The following is a 23,016-nucleotide window of genomic DNA, read 5'->3' as shown; positions in this document are numbered from 1 at the left end:
TGTGCCTTTGGCTGCCTAGACCCTAAACTCTGGAATTCCCTCCCTAAACCCCTTTGACCTCTTTGACCAAGCTTTTGATCACCTATCCTAATATATCCTTACGTGGCTCGGTCTGTGAAGCACTGTGGGACGATTTACTATGTTAAAGACGCTATATAAATGCAAGTTGTTGATGCATGGTATTAAAAAAGACAGTTATTACCATTAGGTTTACTTGGCTTCTCTCCCTCTCCAAAACAGAACGAGCAAGGCGTCGTCAACTGCGAGAAGAGAAAACAATGCTGATATCAGAGGTGAAAAATGCCCTGAGGAAAAAGCATAATCGAGCAGTACATTCTCCAGTCAAACTAGAGGAACCTGATGAGAAAAGGCCTGAAGTGTAAGCATCCTTCAACTCTGCACGGTGTTGTTGACATTTTTACATGTGGAGCGTTGACGTTTTAATTCTTATTACCATTCTCATTTTATCCTTTTCTACTTTGACTTTTTTATTTCCTCCAAGAGTTTCCTTAATGGCTTAGTGGGTATATGCACTCCTGATATGATACCAACTCAGATAGACCAGGAAGAACTCTGGTTCGATCCCTGGTCTGTGGTGAATTAGCTGATCTCAGCCAAAGCTGCAATTGGTCTCAGCACCTATGGGGTATGGAAAGGGAGAATCAGCTGTAGTTCCTGCTCCTTTCAGCTGTCTGGGCCCTGAGGTCTGGAATTCCCTCCCTAAACCTCTCTACCTCTCTCTCCTCCTTTAAGACATTCCTTAAAACTTATTCTTTGACCAAGGTTTTGGTCACCTGTCCTAATACCTCCTTATGTGGCTCGGTGTCAAATTATGTTTGATGATGCTCCTGTGAAGCACCTTGGGACGTTTTACTACATCAAGTCTACGGCACAGAAACAGTCCATTCAGCCCAACTGGTTTATGCCAGCATTTATGCTCCATACAAGCCTCCTCTCTCCCTTCATCATCTAACCCTATCGGCATTCCTTTATCATGCATGTACTTATCTTGCATCCCCTTAAATCATCTATGCTATTTGCCTCCACTACATCTTGTAGTAGTGCGTTCCACATTCTTACCACTCTTTGGACAAAAGTTTCTCCTGAATTCCCTATTGGATTTATTAGTGACTATCTTATACTTATGACCCCCAGTTTTGGACTCCCCCACAAGAGGAAACATTTTCCCATCAACAAGGGCTATCAAACCTTTCATAATCTTAAGGACCTCTATCGGGTAAACCCTTAGCCATCTCTTTTCTAGAGAAAAGAGCCTCAGCCTTTCCTGATAAGTATATCCTCTCAGTTCTTGTCTCAGCCTTCTGAATCTTTTTTGCACCTTCTCCAATGCCTCTATAATATGGAGACCAGAACTGCACAATACTCCAAGTGTGGCCTAACCAAGGTTCTATACAAGTTTAACATAACTTCTCTGCTTTTCAATTCTATCCCTCTAGAAACGAACCCCAGAGCTTGGTTTGCCTTTTTTATGGCTTTATTAAGCTGCATCACTACTTTTAGTGATTAGTGTATGAGTCCCAAAATCCCTTTGCTGCTCTACCCTGTTTAGACTCTTATTATCCAGGCAGTATGTGGCCTCCTTATTCTTCCCACCAAAATGCACCACCTCACACTTACCTATATTGAAAATCATTTGCCAATTCCACGTCCAATCTGCAAGTTTATTAATGTCTTCTTGCATTTTGACGCATTCTTCCTTTTGTATTAACTACAACCCCCCCCACCAAAATTTGGTGTGGTCCGCAAATTTTGAAATTGTACTTCCGATTCCCCAAGTCCAAATCGTTAATACAAATTGTGAAAAACAGTAGTCCCAGCATTGATCCCTGTAGAACACCGTTTCCCACCTTTTGCCAGTCTGAGTAGCTACCCTTAACCCCTACTCTCTTTTTCTGTTTTGTAGCCAGCTTGCTATCCATTCTACTACCTGTCCCCTGACTCTACATGCTCTGACCTTAATCATAAGTACAAAGCGGACCTTATCGAAGGCCTTTTGAAAATCGAAATATATTACATTTACTGCATTGTGCTGGTCTACTTTTTCTGTTACTACTTCAAAGAATTCAATAAAGTTGGTCAAGTATGACTTTCCCTTCTGAAATCCATGCTGACTACTCTATTATATTTTCGTTTTCTAGATGTTTTTCTATTACATCTTTGAGTAAAGATTCTATTATCTTTCCTACCGCTGATGTTAGCTAACTGGTCTGTAGTTCCCTGGACTTATTCCTATATTTAAAAAAGTAGATAGACCAACACGTTAAAAGCGCTATATGAATGCAAGTTGGTTGTTTTTAATGATTGCTATCCAGCCCAGTGGATGAGATGGAGATTGCACCCAGCTGCAATACCTGGTTGAATAGACTACCAACACTCATCTCCTGGCTCCAATGTGAAAATAGCCATCTGGATGAAAGATAATGGTATGCGGCTAACATCTGTGGAGTGATACCCCAATGGGAGTTGGCAACTTTTTTTTATTCGTTCACGGGATGTGGGCGTCGCTGGTGAGGCCAGCATTTATTGCCCATCCCTAATTGCCCTTGAGAAGGTGGTGGTGAGCCGCCTTCTTGAACCGCTGCAGTCCGTGTGGTGAAGGTTCTCCCACAGTGCAGTTAGGAAGGGAGTTCCAGGATTTTGACCCAGCGACAATGAAGGAACGGCGATATATTTCCAAGTCGGGATGGTGTGTGACTTGGAGGGGAACGTGCAGGTGGTGTTGTTCCCATGTACCTGCTGCTCTTGTCCTTCTAGGTGGTAGAGGTCGCGGGTTTGGGAAGTGCTGTCGAAGAAGCCTTGGCGAGTTGCTGCAGTGCATCCTGTGGATGGTGCACACTGCAGCCACAGTGCGCCGGTGGTGAAGGGAGTGAATGTTTAGGGTGGTGGATGGGGTGCCAATCAAGCGGGCTGTTTTATCTTGGATGGTGTCGAGCTTCTTGAGTGTTGTTGGAGCTGCACTCATCCAGGCAAGTGGAGAGTATTCCATCACACTCCTGACTTGTGCCTTGTAGATGGTGGAAAGGCTTTGGGGAGTCAGGAGGTGAGTCACTCGCCGCAGAATACCCAGCCTCTGACCTGCTCTCGTAGCCACAGTATTTATATGGCTGGTCCAGTTAAGTTTCTGGTCAATGGTGATCCCCAGGATGTTGATGGTGGGGGATTCGGCGATGGTAATGCCGTTGAATGTCAAGGGGAGGTGGTTAGACTCTCTCTTGTTGGAGATGGTCATTGCCTGGCACTTATCTGGTGCGAATGTTACTTGCCACTTATCAGCCCAAGCCTGGATGTTGTCCAGGTCTTGCTGCATGCGGGCTCGGACTGCTTCATTATTTGAGGGGTTGCGAATGGAACTGAACACTGTGCAATCATCAGCGAACATCCCTATTTCTGACCTTATGATGGAGGGAAGGTCATTGATGAAGCAGCTGAAGATGGTTGGGCCGAGGACACTGCCCTGAGGAACTCCTGCAGCAACTTCAGGAGAGAGGAGAAGTAAATTGGGGGACCAAAAAAAAAGAGTAGGATGTAAACAATTCCTGGTGATTTTCCCACATGGTGAGCCTCTGAGATGCTCTCACACAAAGGGGGGGAAACTTGGATGCTCTCCTAGTTGCAAGGTCTACCGCACGATCATCTGCCTTCCCTGGCACGTGGGAAGTTCTGTAACGGGGGAGAAATTCAATATATGAATTTTTTTTATATATAAAGTCAATGAATAATGCAGTACTTTGATTTTAAAATGTCAAATTTTCATAAAACTGGAATTTCTCTCAGTTTATGTCTGAATGCAGACTTTTATGTTTGTTTCCAGGCATTATACAGATGATGAAGAGTATGTTTCTATGTATAAAGGTTGGTAATATTTTTTATAAACTTGATATTTCTGTAATATCTATTGACTTCATGACTGTGTAAGGACAAATTTGTTCAAGCTTCTACATAACAGGAAGCTTTTCGCTATATTTGCTTGGACAGCTAATATTTGAAAGTTAACTTACCGATACTACTAGAGCTTTTGACTTCAATTAGCACCTTGTTTGAACCAAGGAATCCACTGACTGCACTCATGAACATGTCAGCCAAGTGGATCGATCCTGCTGGTTAAGGAGAACGGTCCGACTTGGGTGTGATGGTGGTTAATTAGTTTGATCATCTATGAAAGGGTTTGATAGGGTAGACTGGGGGGGCGGGGGGGAATAAAACTGGAGGCCATAAATATAAGACAGTCACTAATAAATCCAATAGGGAATTCAGAAGAAACTTCTTTAACCAGAGAATGTGGAACCTGCTACCACATGGAGTGGTTGAGGTGAATAGTATAGATGCATTTAAGGGGAAGCTAGATAAACACGTGAGGGAGAAAGGAAAAGAAGGTTATGCTGATAGGGTTAGATAAAGATGGGCGATAGGAGGCTCATGTGGAGCATAAGCATTGGCATAGACCAGTTGGGCCAAATGGCCTGTATATGTGCTGCACATTCTATGTAATGTTCATGCTTGAATGCATTTAGATGGCTATGCAACTAACTTCCATTGTGTTGGGTGCAATGCTGAGCGAGCTATAATGCTACTTTCACTCATTTGTGCAATACACATGTTTGCTTGAACCAATGGACATTTTGTTGTTTGCAGTGCTGGATACTGTAAAAGTTCACAAGGATTCCTGGCCCTTTAATGAACCGGTGGATGAATCATATGCGCCAGATTACCACAAAATCGTTGAGGTATGTCAGATTAAAGGAGCAATTTTTTTTTTAGCAGCATTGAGTTTAGCTTTGCCGTTTATGGTTCCAGCAATGTAATTTTGTTTTTTGGAGTATAACTCATCAGCATGTACATGTAGCACTGCCTAGAGCATCAAGACAGCAGTGTGACTTTTAGTGAAGATTATGACTCTAAAAGCAATGGAAGTTTAAAACTGACATTGTATTACATCCAATAATGATGGTGACTGATGCATGTGTACACAGTAGCATTTGGAATATAAGCAATTTTAAAAGGAGCATGCTGATTTAATTCGGTGCCGGGGGTTATTAACCTTTTAAAATTGTTTCAATCCTCTCAATTTCAGCAACTTGGGTATGCTGTGAATTTGTTGTGTGACCTAGTCATTTTCAACTAAATTATTTTCTGATATAAAATCTTCCTTTGCTGCATAACTTAAAGGTCTGTAGAATGTAATGCAATGCCAGACTTGTTAAAATTATGTCAACGGGGAGGAGAAATTCAAGCATATGGGCTCTTGGGCTTTATTAATAGAGGCATAGAGTACAAAAGCAAGGAAGTTGTGCGAAACCTTTTTAATACACTGGTTAGGCTACAGCTGGAGAATTGTCTTCAATTCTGGGCACCGCACTTTAGGAAAGATGTCAAGGCCTGAGGGAGGGTGCAGAAGAGACTTACTAGAATGGTAGTAGGGATGAGTGACTTCAGTTATGTGGAGAGACTGGAGAAGCCAGGGTTGCTCTCCTTAGAGCAGAGAAGATTAAGATGGGGTTTGATAGAGGTGTTCAAAATCATGAATAGTTTTGATAGAGTAAATAAGGAGAAACTGTTTCCATTGGCAGAAGGGTTGGTAACTAGAAGACACAGATTTAAGGTGATTGGCAAAAAAAAACAGAGGCGACATGAGGATACTTTTTTTAACGCAGCGAGTTGTAATGATCTGGAATGCACTGCCTGAAAGGATGGTGGAAACAGTTTCAATTCAAACTTTCAAACGGGAATTGGATAAATACTTGAAGGCCTTAGAGAGGGAGCAGAAGAGATTTACTGGAATGATTCCAGGGATGAGCGACTTTAGTTAAGTGGATAGACTGGAGAAGCTGGGGTTGTTCTCCTTGGAACAGAGAAGGTTGAGAGGAGATTTGATGGAGGTATTTAAAATCATGAAGGGTCTAGACAGAGTAGATAGAGAGAAACTGTTCCCATTGGCAGAAGGGTCAAGAACCAGAGGACATAGATTTAAGGTGATTGGCAAAAGAACCAAAGGTGACATGAGGAAAAACTTTTTTACACAGCGAGTGGTTAGAATCTGGAATGCACTGCCCGAGGGGGTGGTGGAGACAGATTCAGTCATAGTCTTCAAAAGGGAACTGGATAAGTATTTGAAAGGAAAAAAATTGCAGGGTTATGGGGATAGGGCGGGAGAGTGGGACTAGCTGGATTGCTCTGCATAGAGCCGGCGCAGACTCAACTGGCCGAATGGCCTCCTTCCGTGCTGTAACCTTTCTATGATTCTATGAAAACATTTACAGGGCTATGGGGAAAGAGCAGGGGAATGGGACCAATTGGATAACTCTTTCAAAGAGCCAGCATAGGCAAGATGGGCCAAATAGCCTCCTCTTGTGCTGTACCTACTATGAATACAGTGTATGGGTTTTTTTTTAAAGTGATGGAATTTAAATTGGAACAGTGGGCCAATTTAGAAATGGCTGTAATTGCATGAGGGCCTTTCCCTTAGTGTCAGGTTTCCACAAACACTCCAAAATTAACATCAGAAGATTTTCAGCAGCTTGTTCTGAACAAGATATTGTAATGCATACAGGAAATTCATGGTAATATTACTCAGACCGGTTGTCCCTTATGTATATTTAGATTGTGCTTTCTTTTATGTGCTGGGCCAAGACTTTTTACATTGTATTTCTATGGCAATGGTAAATTCTCACATATGTTTGAATAACTAATAATACAGCTGTATTATACAGTGAAGTGACAGTTAAAATTATTTGTTGCAAAAACTGGGAAATTCTATTTGACTTGTATATGGTTTGACTCTTGCAATCACGTGATCCTCAGGTTCAGCAATTTTTCGCGATAAAGTTCCCTTCTCTCATGTCTCCCTTCATCAACTAATATACAGAGACGTGCAAAATAAATTTTAATTGGTATTAAGACACCGCGTAACCATTGCAGATAAATGCATGTGCATTTTCCTCTGTTTACAATGGAAATGGGGTGGCAAATAATAGTTGACTAACTTTGTACTGTTGAAAGTACAATATACTCTTCATATCTCTGACAAAACATCTAGTGTCATGATTCTGTAATTGTCCTGGACTGGTAACATTTATTTCCATTTATTCATTCTGCTATTTATAGGAACCGATGGATCTCTCGACTATTGAGAATAAGCTAAGCGAAAAGAAGTACAACAGCAAATGGGCCTTTATATCAGATTTTAGGCTTATGTTTGACAACTGTGAGCAGTACAATGGGAAAGGAAACGGTTAGTTTGATATCTGATTGTGTAAAATGCACATTATAGTCCTAGTTAACCTGAGAAAGTGTTTACCTTTTGAACCTCAGCTACTCCTAGATACTTTCAATTGTGTTTTTCTAAATGCCTCTGAGCAAGGATGGTGCTGTAATTCTGTGAAAAGATACACGTTTAATTCTGGTCAGTATCCGGTCTGAACCTAGCCACGCATGGAGGGAAAGATTACTGGTGAGCATCTTCATTGGCCTGCTGCCATGTGTCCCTGAGCCAGATAGAACAGACATTCCTAGTGGTCTGGGAACCACCATCTCGGCTTCAGAGATACATGGCAAGGGGCTGTTGGGGCAATATTTTTGAGGCTGCATACTCTTCCCTGGAGGGCACATACCCTCAGACAAAAAAAAAACATTAAAAAGGGGTTTCACTGTAAGTTTCCTTTTGACTTGGAACAATAAAAAAAAGTTCTAGATTATTATATAAAAATTTTTGCTGCAGGCTAAAAGCAAACTAATTAATTTTGCGCCCTTAATAAAAATGGTTTAATATAAGTATTACATTGGGCTGTGGTAGAAGAGGAAGAATTTCAGTTGTACTTTGAAAATCTTGATTTAAGTGATTAATTTCCAACTTTTTAATTTGAGAATCTCTTTCCTATCCTACTTTACTCTTATTTAGAGTACACCCTGATGGCCCGTGCTGTAGAGAGATGCTTCAACAAAGCAATGGCCAAGTATTTTCCCAAAGATGAAGTGGACAGTGATGAGGAGTTCCAAACTAAAATGATGTGGGAGAAGAAAGACAAGCACAAGAGCAAACCTAACCACTTGGCTAAGGATGAAACTGAGGTTCTGACTAACGCAACTGATCATGTTCTTGGATTGCAAAAAGTCAATGGTTTTGTAAACAGTCATCCAGCCAGTGATGTCCCGCAAATAGTTGCTGATCCTAAGAAAGAGGGAAATTCTCAATGGCAGCTTTGCAACATGCTACCTTTGCCAGGTCAAACGCAAACTATGGAGGAAAAGGCAAGAACATTTTCTAGTTAAAGACTTTTCTTAAGTAATATTGTATTTTGCCACCTTTATCCCTGCCCCATTCAGCGAAGAAGTCAAATAGCTCATGCAGTAGCCAACAATACAGCTCAGTGATTGATTCCTAATGCCCTTTGAAATGACCTAGCCAAACAGTCAGTTGTGTGGGGGGGCAGGGGGAGAATTCATCGAGCTACATTGGCTTGTTTCTGTGCTGTAGATTCATTCAGCCCAGCTGGTCTATGCTGCCGTTTATACCTCACATGAGTCTCCTCCCTCCCTACTTTATCTAACACTATCAGCATATCCTTCTATTCCTTTTCTCCCTCATGCTTATCTAGGTTCCCTTTAAATGCATCTATTCTATTTGCCTCAACTACTCCTTATGGTAGCACTTTCCACATTCTTATCACTCTTTGAGTAAAGAAGTTTCTCCTGAATTCCCTATTGGATTTATTAGCTACTTTTGTATATTTATGACCTATTTTTGGACTCCCCCACAAGTGGAAACATTTTCTCTGACCACCCTATCAAACTCTTTCATTTCCTTAAAAACCTCTATCAGGTCACCCCTCAGCCTCTTTTCTAGAGAAAACAGCCCAGCCTGTTCAGCCTTTCCTAATAAGGATATCCTCTCAGTTCTGGTATCATCCTTGTGAATCTTTTTTGCACCCTCTCCAATGCCTCTGAATCCTTTCTGTAATATGGAGACCAGAACTATTTGCTATGATGAAGGCCCATCGATCCCTTCTTAGGGCAGCTAGGGCTGGGCAATAATTGTGGCCTTGTTAACTTCGCCTATATCCCAAAAACAAAAAAATATATATATTTATGGAAGAAAGAGGCAGGGTTCCTATTTTTCCCTTCCTCCTATTTGCCATTTCCTGCACCCAACTGAAACAATACATTTGTGAGGTGTTTATTTTAGTCTTCCAGCTGGGAAATGACCAGGCCCACTACTATGCAAGTTAAATTCAAGTGACAGGAAATGCTGGACTTGGCACTTGGACATATTGTAATGGTTATTGACTAGATGTTAGAGAAAAGTTATTCTGTTGTTGGAGTTGAACTGGTGAATAGTTTCCCACTTGCTTCTCCTTTTATTCTCCCCCTCCCTCTTTACTATTTATCACACTCACTTGGACTGTCCGGCCTACTTCCCCAAGAACCTTCAATGCTGATTTTTATTGAGCTGCTGGGTGTGTAGATCCTTACACTGCTTTTTGTTTTAAATTCTATCTTTCTTCATCACCCTCCCTCCCCCAAGTCTGGTACCTGGTCTCCTACTGTGCTTGGGGTTTCAAACAAAATTAGAAAATTACCACCCAACCACAGCATGGATGTTGCCATGGAACCCAGTATTTGTCACAGTGCACTATCAAAACAGATCATGTAATCTTTGAATCATAGCACGAGGTGTTGTGAACTGCCATCACTAAGACCAGGCAGTGGATGGTTGTGCCAACCTAGATTTATGGAGAAACGGAATAGTCTTCCATATAGTTTGAAATATTTGAAAAGCTAGGGTGGTTGGAAGTGACACATTGTGGGAAGATGAACAATGCTAAGTATCATACTAGCAGATACATGTGATACTCATGTCACTCAGTTCCAAGACCCAAAAATAGAACTGCATTTGGGGCACAAAAAGTAAGCTCGTCTGTAAGATTGTGCTGACATCATACAACCTATAAAATTGGAGCACATTATTGCAGATTGGTTAATGACTGAACAAAGACCTTGAAAGAGTGGAGGTTTTCCTGTACTTTAGCTTCTGATCACTTCTATCTGTGGTTACTAATCACATTATTTTTTGAAACATGTAGCAGAATTCAGCCAATGGCCCACAATCAAGTTCTGAAATCATTCATCAGCCTCAGGCTCTTGGCGTACCAGGACGGACCGTTATGGAACCAATACGAAAACGGCTTCAGCAGCAATACCGGATGCAGGTATTCTGAAGCATATTAATAAAAGCATCGCTCCTGATCTACAGTGGCTTTTAAAAAAAAAACAGAAGTATTTAATTCTGTGAAGTGGCATCTTTCCATTTGAAATAATTTAATAGATCTTAAGCTATTTGTCAAAGCTGTTGACATGCCACCAAATTATTTTGTCATCTCAATGCTATCCTGTGTGAATTGTAGCAACTAAATGGAGTTATTGCAATGCAAAAGTTTTTTTATTAAACTTACTAGTTAAAATTTATTGAAATGCAACCACTGGTGTGTAGAATACTGATGGTATAGGATACGTAAATGTATGACTGGGTGACACAGTAGCTTGTCTACTGTTATTTCACCTTGGGAATTCATTTTTAATTTATCCCAGTCAGATTTAGATGAAGCCTCTTCCTCCTGTTGGCTGTTGGAGGTAGGGAAATCTCAACCATGTTTTCTGTGGGTGCAGAGGCACAGACTGGGGCATAATTCAGCACTAATTGACTATCTCACTTAGGGAGGTTATAATGGCTGCTGTGGTGAATGGAAAGATACCTACTGTCACGGAAGGGGATGCTCTTCTGATATTAAGACACATTGTAGGGGCAGAGTATTGGGAGCTTAACTTTGCATCTGTTCCCTGCTATAACCGACCTAGAAGGTGGAAAGGGTTCCATTCCCGGGAACTGACATCCTTCACTTTTATGATGAGTATGTGAATTTACCAGCAAGCAATCTCCATTGCAAAAATATAACGATTTTTGGTATGAAGAAGGATCTGTAACCTGAAAAAGAATTAGGATTGGACCTTGTTTCATTTGAGGGCAAGATCTATCTATTTCGCTCACTGATCTGTATTATTTCATGATGTGGAGATGCCGGTGATGGACTGGGGTTGACAATTGTAAACAATTTTACAACACCAAGTTATAGTCCAGCAATTTTATTTTAAATTCACAAGCTTTCGGAGGCTTCCCCCTTCGTCAGGTGAACAATGTGAACGATTTCACATCGTTCACCTGACGAAGGGGGAAGCCTCCGAAAGCTTGTGAATTTAAAATAAAATTGCTGGACTATAACTTGGTGTTGTAAAATTGTTTACAATTGTATTATTTCAGGGTGAGCTCCATCTATTTCCTTCTGCACTGTGCGTCAAGGGTCGCTGTGAGGGTTGATTGGCAAATAATTTGTTCTCTGGCTTCTGTCAATGCAGCTCTGAGCTAGCCATTAATTCAATAATGGCCTGGGGATGATTCTCCAAAGAAGCTTTTTGGAATAATGCAAAAGATATGTTCATGCAATGAACTATGTAGAGGTGTTTTAAATACTGTCATATATTGAAGAGGGGATTCCAAGAAATCTGAAATCATAATATAATCCAAGTGTTTTTGTGGTGATGGATAGTGAATAATATTTGCATTTAACTTGGCTTTGAATGTGGCACTTAATTTCACTTACATTAAGGAGAACAGTACTGACAGGTCATCAGCATCAAGTGCTTCCCACTTTTGTGTGTCTCAAAGCATTGATGATTCATAGACTTGCTTCTCTTGCAGAATTAGGATGAGTTGAAGGTTGTCTTTATAGAGCCTAGGAGACAATTCTTTCTTCCAAGCAATGGACTCCACTGATATCCACGAAGGGGATTCTACAGTTTTTCTGTGTCCCTAAATAAAACTTGTTGGGGGCTGAGCTAGAAGGAAATACTGGCCCAATTGTCCAAGGATTCCTCTATCTGATAGCAACAGAACTCACAGATTTCTTTCACTTGGATGAAATGTCAGCCTGTTGGAATCTATGAAACATCCTTTGAACTAGTCTTTATTCTACAAACTTTGAAGCTTCTTGTGCCCTGCAATTTTCAGGTTGGGGCTTCTCACTGGTGGTTTTTGCCTTGATATTAATGTACTACAGTAAGTTGTTAGTCTGTGCGGTGAATTGCTTTGGTGTTACTCTAAGTGATTAACTGCTTTCATTTTTTATTTTTAAAAGAATGGTTTAGTTATACTTATTTTCTATTTCATAAACTTTTTCCCTTTTAGCAACAAATGTTGATGAATGGGCCAGCAGCACCTGCTTCAGCTGGATGTAATTCTGCAGGCTTACAAACAGCCAGTCTTTCATCTATCAGCTGTGGAACAGCACCTCCTAATACTGGTATGCCTACTATCCCTACTGATGCCCAAGAACCAATGCATTCCCCTGTCTGTACACCAAATAGGCCTACAAATCTTGGCCTTCCACAGACTGAGACAGAAACTCCCAGTTCCCACCCAGCTACTGCTGTCCCAACGACACATGGAAACAGAGGAACAACTGTACCACTAAATCCACCAATTGGTGATTGTCATGTGACAGATTTAAATCTGACTAAAGGACCAGAATGGCCTGGATATTTGTACCGTTCCATTTACCCTCCTCAACACAGACTACCAGCAGGAGAGCCTAATCCTGTATCATCTCAGGGAGTGTCAATGGAGCATACAGGACCTGCTGTGCAGAACCATCCATCGGCAACAAGCAACTCAATAACTGGAACTCGAAGCCCCATTAAAAACGAGATTCTACCCAATACTTGTGGAATATCTGTTAAATATAGCGAACCACTCCCAAGTCAGGCTCAAATGCAAAATTCAGTTTTTAACACGTTTAAATCTTCCCACAATCCTCTTGACCAGACTTCTCAAAGACCACCTGTTAAAGGTAACCCAATTTTATGCCATAGACTGTTGTAAGAATTGACTTTGTAAGTAAACACTTGTTGTTGCCTGATTTTATTTTTTATTTTCACATGTAAAAATTAGAAGTTTATGTGTTGTTCACTTAATATTTCCAGGTCTGCACTCAGCTGATGAAGTACAGCAAAATTATTAGGTGTACAGTGAAATGTAAAAATTTGACTTCACAAAGCATGGGCTTCAGTCACGTTACACTCAGCCCGCAGCCTGAGCTTTGTTGAGCTAGAAGGGAGTGGTGACTGCAGCATTTTCTGGGGAGGGGAAGAGACAATAAATTTAGGGGAGAGTCACTCTTGTGCATTCCCTGGTGTCACCTCGTGGCTGGGATTGGCTGCGAGCTTTACTACAGCCTAGACTTGACCCAATATTTGTGAGAAACAAGTTGGGCTGAGTAGAAAAATTTAGTTTCTAACTCTCTTGGTCCTCTTGACCCCTCTCCATGCTTGAAAAATGCAATCTAGCAGGTCTTTCTAAATTTAGCACTAATTGGTGTGTTTGACAGTAGCAGTACTAATGAAAGCTTGGAGATGATATTTCTTGATGCTGAAGCCTGTATACTCTCCATAACAATGGGACTTTAAAAAAAAAATAGACTGGTGCCTTTTCCTTCCTAAAGCATAATCAGTCACTCTTAAATTTTATACGCCAACTGCCCTAATAGCTAAGTGCGCTGCCGGAATGTCCCAAATTCAATCAGTGATTTGTGCTGAGTTTATTAATCTCATCTGGGACCCTACAATTGGCCTGAGCAACCCTGGACCAGGGAGGGGGGAATCTTACTGGGGTTGCTAATTGCTATCCAGTGACCCTGTTGGAAAGTGAGCATGTGGGCATCTGATGAAGACATGTTTGGGCTCTGATGCGGTGTTCTCAAGAATTGAGTACCTGGCTGGCACTTGTTACCTCAAGTCACATATGAAGAATGAGAATTGTATGCCAACGAAAATCAGGGCTTTCAAGAGAAAATAATAGGGGAATTAATTTAATAAGTAGTGCGGCTGCTTCATGTCAATTCATAGTTCACTGGTCCAGGGATGCTCAGGCCAATTGTAGTGTCCCAGATGAGATTAATAAACTCAGCACAAATCACGGATTGAATTTGGGACATTCCGGCAGTGCACTTTGTTTGGGAGAAGATAGAGGTCAGTGTTCAAATTGAACAGAAAAGTTGTAAAATTAGCTTTTTTTAAATAAATGTTTGGATGTGCAGATGCTGGTAAATTGAAACAGTGCATGACGAGAAGTATTTAGGGCTTCAGTCTTGTGTTAAGGTATTTAGAAATAGCAACAACTTATCTTTATATAGCGCCTTCAACATTAAAAGAAAGGTTTCCAAGACGATTTACAGGTAGGGTGATAGGAATAGATAAGGGAATGGACGGCAAACCATGGTGGGAGAGATTAGGAGGGGTGACCAAAATCTTTGTTGAAAGGTGGGTTATTTAAAGGTGGAGAAATAAGAGCTGGGGGTTCTGAGGGAGTTCCAGCAAGTAGAGTTGAGGCATCTGAAAACACTGCCACCAATGGTGGAGTGAGGCGGGTGGGGGGTGCACAAAAGGCCAAAAGATTGGGGAACAAAGTTTGCTGGCTACGATCAGATAGGTAAGAGTGAAACCAGGCAGGAATGAGACTGAGCACTTTAAATTGTTCCCATTCTGGGCAAGAGAGGTTGATTGGCATTGCATTAACAATTACCATGTCGCTAAAAATTACCAGACCTAATTTTCTGTGGCGAGTTTAATGGGCAATTAATGTGCAAATCCAGCACGTTCTTAAAAAAAAAATAACGTGGAGGCTGAAAGGAAGATGCCGTTTGTGCAAAGCAAACGGCGGAGCTGCACAAATCAACCAGCAAGTTCTGGTGTTTCGCAACTCACAGCGTATCACTTAATCCCCTGAACTTCCTATCTGATTTGCAGATTAATAACTGCGTGCGTCGTTAACGTGCCATTATTTTTCCAACAAGGTCTGTCCCAATGTTTGATTAACTTCGAAGTAAAACAAAACATCTATGCCAGGTGTCATGTCATGCACAGTGTGTATGTATTTTGAACGTATTGTCAGTGGTATGTATCAAATTAGAGGAAATAATGTGAAATCAATATGTCTACTTTGTAGAAACAGACACCGTAGAGAATTCCTTACTCGGTGTTTAAAAATCACACATCTGATTGACTTGGAGGTTCTAAATCTGTATGTATGCATTTCATTCTCCTATAAACTATGGGCACTGATTAAAGAGCAGTAAGATTTTCATGATGAGAAAACTTTTTTATTTTATAAAAAAAACACACAAAACATTTCTACATGCAGTGTTGTCTAGGCCGTGTAGGGAATCTCAACAGAACATTGGTTTTTGAAAACTCTCCGTACACACGTCAATGCAACTCTTAAAGGGTTAAAGTTGCAGGAAAAAAGGTACCTTTGTTGAAGGTGGTTAGGGTACATCCCAGATGCGCACCCATTAAATGTTTTAAGTGCTATGAATTTATATAGCACAGCCTTTGTTTTAGTTTAGATGTCTGAACAAGCTTAAATTTCACATTCTTAGAAGTATCTTTTTCTTCCTTAGCGGAAATCATCTGTTCAGATATTTATCTGGGTGGAGTAAATTTGGCTTCCTTGATTTAATGAGATATAATTGAAGCTTGTCATTTCTAATTCTCCTGCCTTTTAAATCTGCAGGTGCACCTCTAGAACAGGCTGCCTACAGCAATCTGTTTTCTACGGATCAACATCATTTGGTGAACAAGGAACCTGTTTCTAGTAAAGTAACCCCTCTAAATACCTCAGTAGCATCTAATCTACTTCAGCAAGACACTACAGGGAAGAGTGCAGAATCAGAGAGACTTGATGAAAATGGAGCACTTAAAAAGGAACAGAAATTATTCATAAACAATGCAATTGATGAAAAAGACTCTGAAGATTGCAAATTAAGAGAAGGATTGAATTCGGTGCTGTCAAAGGTAGAAGATTGTGTGAAAAGACACACTTACTCTGACATACAGAAAGAAATGGTTAGAACTGAAATAGATCTGAAAAACAAAAATCTCATCAGTCAGAAGGTGGAGAGGCCCAAGTTGGCTTCTGATAAATGTGAAGCCACGTATCTGCAAAAGAGTTTAATTGCAGGTGGAAAGCATAGCATGAAAGATCCCAAATCAACAGAAAATCTGAGACTAAAATTAGCGAGCAATGCAGAAGCTCTTACAGATGTGCCTAATGGTAGCAGTGAAACTGCTGGCAGTGTTCAGCAGAGGAACCCTGCTATGCTTGTAGCTCACCCCGAGACAAGGCATCAATTTGGACCAGTGTCAGCGTACATGCACTATCTTGGTTGTAATCCCGAGAACCTGCCATCGGGTCATTCATTTGTCCAGCACGCCCCTCATCTTATGGTCGTTCATCCAATGCAGGGACAGACCTCTCATTTTTACCAGCATCCAACACAACAGCAGCAAATCTCCTCTCAAATGAGCAATCTTGGTTATCATCCACAGCAGCCGATTCAGTCTGCTGTAATGTCTGATAGGGGTTACCTTGCAGGGCAATCTGGTTTATACTGCCAGTCACCGCTCATGTTCTTGAGAGAGGGCAGCGGGCAATCACAGACAAATCTGAGAGACAGAACTGATGCATTTTCTGAGCAACTAATGCCAGAAAGAGATGAATGTAAACCTTTGCACGAAGCTTCAGTAAAGAAACAGAAAAATGAGGCAGTAGAGAGGAGAGTTGCGGCTTCCAAGATGGAAAGCAACAGTGAAAAAACTAGTAAACGGGGCAGACAACAAGACTGTTTAGATCTTGATGGCCAAAATACAACCAAAAGGCAAAAGGTTATTCATGCAGCTTCTGCAGCTTATAATACTAGTCAAATGACCAGTGGAATTTATTCACATCAAATTCCACATCCTGCACTTTATGCTAATGCCCCATCCCACAATGTACAGAGACTTCCTTATGGTCAGCCGTACAATCCACAACTACTGCGTGTACATTCAGTGATAACTTCAACTTCCAACCACATGATACCCCATCAAGTGATGAATCACAGTCCTATCGGAATGCAATTGTTCAGTCAATCAGAAGTGAAACCCAACCCATACCCTGGAACTGTAATTGTACAGAGACCACAGTTCAGTACAAGTGGGGATCTCTACATGGTGAGAAGGTGAGTATAATTTATGACTTCTTTGCATTATAATATTGAGTATTATTGTAATACAATGGAGTATCTTCTTTGCAGGAGTACAGTTTCTTTAAAATAAATGTCATGTCAATAATAGTATATCTAAAGACAACATTTCTGATCTGTTTTATTTGCTGACTCTCAATTAAGAATGTTACACAAGGTTCAGCAAAGATCATTTGATTTAGTCTTGCTTGTATGGCATCACCATGGCAATGAGGTTGAAAGAATCCTACTTGACATGTTTTTACTATTGTTACACTGGATTCCTTTTGTGCTTTATTGTTGTGACTTAACTTTCCATAAGGGACCAGCAATTTGGTTGTCAGAAAATGCCGATTTAACCCCACCCAAATTTACCGACAGGCATGCAATATAAAGGTTACCACAGGAATGATACTGTCCATACTTCAAAATGATAAGATGGGTTGTTCTCTTGACTGGATAAATAGAGAGGAAATAGTATTTAAGAAAGTAACAAAAAAGTTATTTTTTAATCCTCGAGAAGCTTTGGTTGTCTCCAGCAGTGCTTGACAGTTCAGAGTCTTCTCTCTCAAGTGCTCCCTATGTTGTGCGCCATTGCTCTCAGTTGAGTTAGTCTTGAGGTTTTTCTAATGTTAAGCCATTCATTAGGAGGCACCCAAGACAGGTGAGGTGCCTTGCTCCTCAAATTTACTGTTTCTCCATATAGGAAACATCTAATTGCCATCACCAGACAAATGAAGTTACCCTGTATACAAGCGATGGTGGAGACCAATGTTCTACACTGCATCGTGTAGCAGGTTAATATACCAGAAAGTTAACACTGACAACTGTACCATTTGAACTTCAGTCTATTGTGTTGTGTAAATGTTCACATCAGGGTATACAGTGTAGTGTACTGTACAGTACTGAATGGGCCAGCTTCCCCAGTAATGCAGTAAGAATGAGAGAAGGGAGCTTGGTTCATCCAAATCTTCAACTACAATCTGGCATCTCAACTAATGTGCCAGAAAGATTACTCCCCTGGAAATAGAGAAACTTTAGCTATCAACTCAGTAGTTTATTCCTATTAATTCTAAGTTTTTTGCTCAAAAGAAAATTTGAATTATGTTTTTTGCACCATTTCAATTCAAATTAACAGATGATTCAAATTAAGAGGAATAAACTGTATTTCGATATTCAAAGTCCGCTGCAATAGTGGAATTTATTTGATACAAAAATCTCCCAGACTACATTTTGGACATGTACAGAATAAACTGTTCGGTATCTGGCTGAGTATGTTTCATGCTTTCATTGGAAAGAAAATGGAAACGTCACATTTCCTGGCAGTGCTATTTCTCCCTTTGGCCCCGTATAATTAGAAAATAAGCGAATGTTCTGTGGCTGTGACTCAGAAGGCATGTTGTTTTATAAAGACAGGAATATTATGCCATATGACACAGTATATTATTCTGCTGCTAATAGGCAGCTGTGTGTAACCTTGCTTGTCCCTTTAAGGCAACAAGATCTGATGTCACTTGGAGGATAGTTGCTTATGGGGATTTTCCGAGTCCTGGGGTCTATTACAAGGCATTTGCTGTTGTTGGGAAATTTATAGATGGAAATGATTGGCTTTTGCTCTCTTTTAATTTTTATTATTTTCTGTGTGACACACACATTTGTCCAGAATGATGATTACAGACTCATGCTACATGCAATATATAATATACACTGTAGGGTTGCTTTAAATTTAATTTGGGTGAGGGGGATAGTTAGAAACTGCCTCAAGTGATGTGATTTTTATATAAATTCATTAACAGTAAGATTCACAGATTCAATTTTTATATTCACTGATTGTAAACAAACACATTACACCTCGAAATATTGAAACCCATAGAAATTCTGGCACAGAAGGAGTTCATTGTCATAGCACCTGTGCTGGTGCTAGTTCTTCAACTGGAACTATTTACTCTAATCCCATGTCCTTGCTCCTTCCCATATTCTTTTCAAATATAACCCAAGTATTGTTCAAGATGAAAAGTTAAAGAAGGTGGTATGAATAGTTTGCCTGTTTAGTGCTGTTGGTAAAAAGTTGAAATTCAATTGAAACAAGGTATTCTTCTGTTTGTTTAGTCTGATGCCTGATTATCCAGTGCTCAAACAGATGGGGAGAAGGGATCCTGATACAATGCCACAGTCTCAAGATAAAACAGCGCCCCCTCTTTGTATGAACCAGGTATGTTTCAGATTTTTCTTGCAAATAAACCTTGTAAAAATCATTTGTGCTAAGAATTGTTAGGATGTTACAGCACAGAAACAGGCCATTCAACCATCAAGTCTGCACCGGTGTTTCTCCCCATATGAGGCACCTAGCCTAATCCCTTGTCAGCTTGACTCAGTGGGAGGAGCACTCACTTCTAAGTCAGAAGGTTGTGGATTCAAGCTCCACTACCAAGAGTTGACCACATAATCAAGACTGACACTTTAGTGCAGCACTGAGGGAGTGCTACATTGCCAGAGGTGCCATCTTATGGATGAGACATTAAACCGAGATCATGTCTGCTGTTCGGGTGGATGTAAAAGATGCCATGGTGGTATTTGAAGAACAACGAGGGAATTCTGCTGACGTCCTGGCCAATATTTATCTCTTAATCCACACCACCAAGACACATTAACTGGGCATTTATGTCATTGCTGTGCGTACATTGGCTGTCGTTTTTACCTATTTAACAACAATGACTGCACATATTTCAAAATAAATATGAATTAGTTCAAACGTAATTCATTGGCTGTGAAACACTTTGGGACGTCCTGTTGATGTGAAAGACACTATAAAAATGCATTTTCATTCTTTCTCATTTTCATTTTGAATGAGTAAGCAATCAATATAAATTACAGATTGTAACACCCAGCAAGCACATAATGTCCTATTATCTCACAGCTGCTAGATCTATTCCTTAAAAGAAATTTCTACATGAGGTGACACAATGTGTTGGAACACCAGTACATGAACCAATAAATTCTGTAACTGAGCTTCCCCTGATCTGGTCCATATTGCTGCAGGGAAGTCCAGGATAGAGGAGAAAAAAAATAGGTGGGAGAGTCTCCTAACCCTCGAGTCACTTGTGCTGATCAATTAGCAGCCGGGTCAGAGTGGCATAGGTGGGGCCATTGGCCTTTGCACAGAAATAGATACTGTATGGACACAAGGATGGGGGTGAAATAACTTGCAAGAGAAAAGGGAGTGATATTTAAATTTTTAAATCATTTTCAAGATATTTAATAGTTGCTGAAATAACCTGCTATGAATTTTAATGGAAATTATAATGTTCAAAGAGGGAAATAAATATATGGAACCCATGGAATATTTGTTAAGTCAGGTTACAACAAAATTTTTACAATAACCAGAATTAGGGAAGTTTAAAAAGCCCCTCTGTTTTCTACACTTTCCTGATCTCAGCTAGCCTGTTTTCAGGCCTTTGCCCTTGCCATTCTTTCCCATGTATTAGGTCGGGGGGCACACAAGATCATATTGGGATGACTCTTATTGATTTCTCATCTCTTTGTGCAGAAATGTCTGGCCTCCAGTCGGCTTTTCCCAATAGGAGGGCTGTTGTACTAAGGCAGTCCAGATTAAGCACATGTGGCCGATGGAGGGAGATGGCAGACATAATACCGTGCCACATTAACTGGGGTTCCCTGAGCTGTTAAAATTTTAGACCTGTACCAATATGGTTGCTGTCTTAAAAATTTATGCTGATCAACAGTGATACTTGGTGACCCAGAGCCTGCAACTGTTTACTCTCAATCTAGTACAAGAGCATTGTATAACTTGTCACGTAACGTTAAGTGACGTCCATTGTTTTCAATCTGTCATATACAGTTTAGTTTGCAGCGCCACCTACTGATGCAATGCTTTTGGAATCTTGCGTCTACTCTCTGACTTAATATACAATAGTTAGATATTTTTTAGCCAAATTTTCTACCTGGGTAGTTTTTAAAAAAAATAGGTATGTAACCATTTGGGTAGAGAAATTTTGGCACTGAAATATTTGAGTATTCTATTACTACTAGGTGTCTTTCATATGAGACTATTTTTCAATGATTTTTTGTCTGTATCATTTACAAAATATTTAATATCCACTAAATACATTTAATGTGAAATTCTCTTTCTTTTCACCTCTCCCCACAGCCCTGAACAAACATCTTGGCACCGCAAGTGGATGTGGCTCAGGAAACTCATTTTAAAGCACTGAAAATACTGTAGTAGTATTACAGCTGATTAACTGTGAATTGTAGCCAAGGACCATTTCTGTAGTGGGAGCTTAAACTCAGGTTTATATAGTGTGAATAGAGAATTTTCAATAATAAGAATTTGAAATAAAGTTGACAGTTTGTTACACATTTATTTTGACCTGAAAATGTTTTGTAAACTGCCTTAAAAAAGACTATGTAAAATTGTATATAGAGGTTGCATCACCTTGCTTGCAAATGTGAGAAAATCATAAAGAGAAAAAATAACCAGAACTCTTAATTTATTAATTGTATACGCTGTTCATTCCAACTATTAAAGGTATGGTTGCCACTGGAAAGAAAAATGAGGACAAAAGTGTGTTTAAACGCACTGTGACGTTGGCAAGCAGCTGCTAAACTGTGACATATTAGATTTCTCTTGTGTTTACTTTAGTATATGGATTCAGGAAAGGTTTACAATTAGTGTTGTATTCACTGTACTTTATTACCTTGTCTGCTGTGAAGCTGCATTTGGAATGCTTTTTGCAAAAGACCTTTTGAAAAGGTGGCCTTTCTTTCTCAATTTTCCTAGCTAGGACTATTAATGGATTGTAGAGGTATATGAATTCTATTTTGTTATTTATGTATTAAATGTTTTAAAAGAAAAATGGTCTGAGGAGTATACACAGCTAATGTCAAAAAACAGATGTTTTGTAAACTTTAGTGTAGAGTACTGCTGTCTGTCTCTGTACCAGCTGCACTGTGTTTAAATGGCTCTTCTCAGGAATAAATAAAACTATTTGTGTATTCCAACTGTTATTCAACATGGCAAAAATCCTTAATTGTTCACTGTGGAGAACTGAGGTATGATTAGATTTATTTCTGAGAGGGAAATATTGTTTATTCCACTTTGTGTCTCAAAAGAAACGCAGTTTATAATAAGACAATGGGCAGAGTTAAATTATGAGGACAAGTTGCATGGACTAGGCTTGCATTCCCTTGAATATAGGAGATTAAGGGGTGATCTAATTGAGTTATTTAAGATGATTAAAGGAGTGGATAGGTTAAATCGAGAGAAACTATTTCCTCTGGTGGGGGGGGGGTCCAGAATAAAGGGGGCATAACCTTAAAATTAGACCTAGGCCATTCAGGGATTTTGTCAGGAACCACTTCACCCACGGGGTGGTGGAAACCTGGAACACTTTCCCCCCCACCCCCCACCCCCAAAAAAAAGCTGTTACGGCTGGGGGTCAATTGAAAATTTCAAAAGCGATTGATAGAATTTTGTTAAACAAGGGTGTTAAGGGTTACGGAACCAAGGCGGATAGATGGAATTAAGATACAGATCAGTTATGATGTAATTGAATGGCAGAACAGGCTTGCAGGACTGAATGGGTTACTCCTGTTTCTAGAGCTTCCTATGAACCCACAGGGCCTTGGAAACAGCAGGCTACTTATCGGAAAACTGCGGTTGCTTTGCCCATGATTTTCCAACCAATGTATGGAAATTAGCGAGCAACGCACCCATAATTTCCAGTCAGCATCCTTGTATTTGAGGTCCCGCCCATGCCACGGGGTGGGGGGTCTCAGAAAATTACGTCCAATATCTCTCATTGATCTGTTGCGGCTGTTTTACAGCCTCTGCATACTTTGGACTAGAGCACATATACATCAATGTAGCAGA

The 23,016-nt window shown here is 40.3% G+C and overlaps 1 protein-coding gene across 4 annotated transcripts in view; it reads left to right on the top strand.

Moving 5' to 3' along the window:
• The window catches only part of LOC137328055 (chromatin remodeling regulator CECR2-like), a 53,900-nt gene extending 31,749 nt beyond the window's left edge, over positions 1 to 22,151 (top strand). For 3 of the 4 annotated variants that reach the window (XM_067994171.1, XM_067994169.1, XM_067994167.1), the window contains 10 exons: positions 241 to 379; positions 3,833 to 3,873; positions 4,654 to 4,745; positions 7,123 to 7,249; positions 7,916 to 8,265; positions 10,098 to 10,223; positions 12,254 to 12,914; positions 15,635 to 17,120; positions 19,233 to 19,335; positions 21,292 to 22,151. In XM_067994171.1, coding sequence (XP_067850272.1) covers positions 241 to 379; positions 3,833 to 3,873; positions 4,654 to 4,745; positions 7,123 to 7,249; positions 7,916 to 8,265; positions 10,098 to 10,223; positions 12,254 to 12,914; positions 15,635 to 17,120; positions 19,233 to 19,335; positions 21,292 to 21,297 — 3,131 coding nt within the window. In that variant the 3' untranslated portion in view covers positions 21,298 to 22,151. The remainder of the gene's footprint in view (positions 1 to 240; positions 380 to 3,832; positions 3,874 to 4,653; positions 4,746 to 7,122; positions 7,250 to 7,915; positions 8,266 to 10,097; positions 10,224 to 12,253; positions 12,915 to 15,634; positions 17,121 to 19,232; positions 19,336 to 21,291) is intronic. The other variant, XM_067994168.1, reaches the window with a different exon arrangement.
• The last annotated feature ends 865 nt before the right edge of the window (positions 22,152 to 23,016 follow it).

The sequence above is a fragment of the Heptranchias perlo genome, chromosome 12, assembly GCF_035084215.1.
Source record: "Heptranchias perlo isolate sHepPer1 chromosome 12, sHepPer1.hap1, whole genome shotgun sequence".
Lineage (NCBI taxonomy): Eukaryota > Metazoa > Chordata > Chondrichthyes > Hexanchiformes > Hexanchidae > Heptranchias > Heptranchias perlo.
This window is presented reverse-complemented; position numbering and strand designations above follow the sequence as displayed.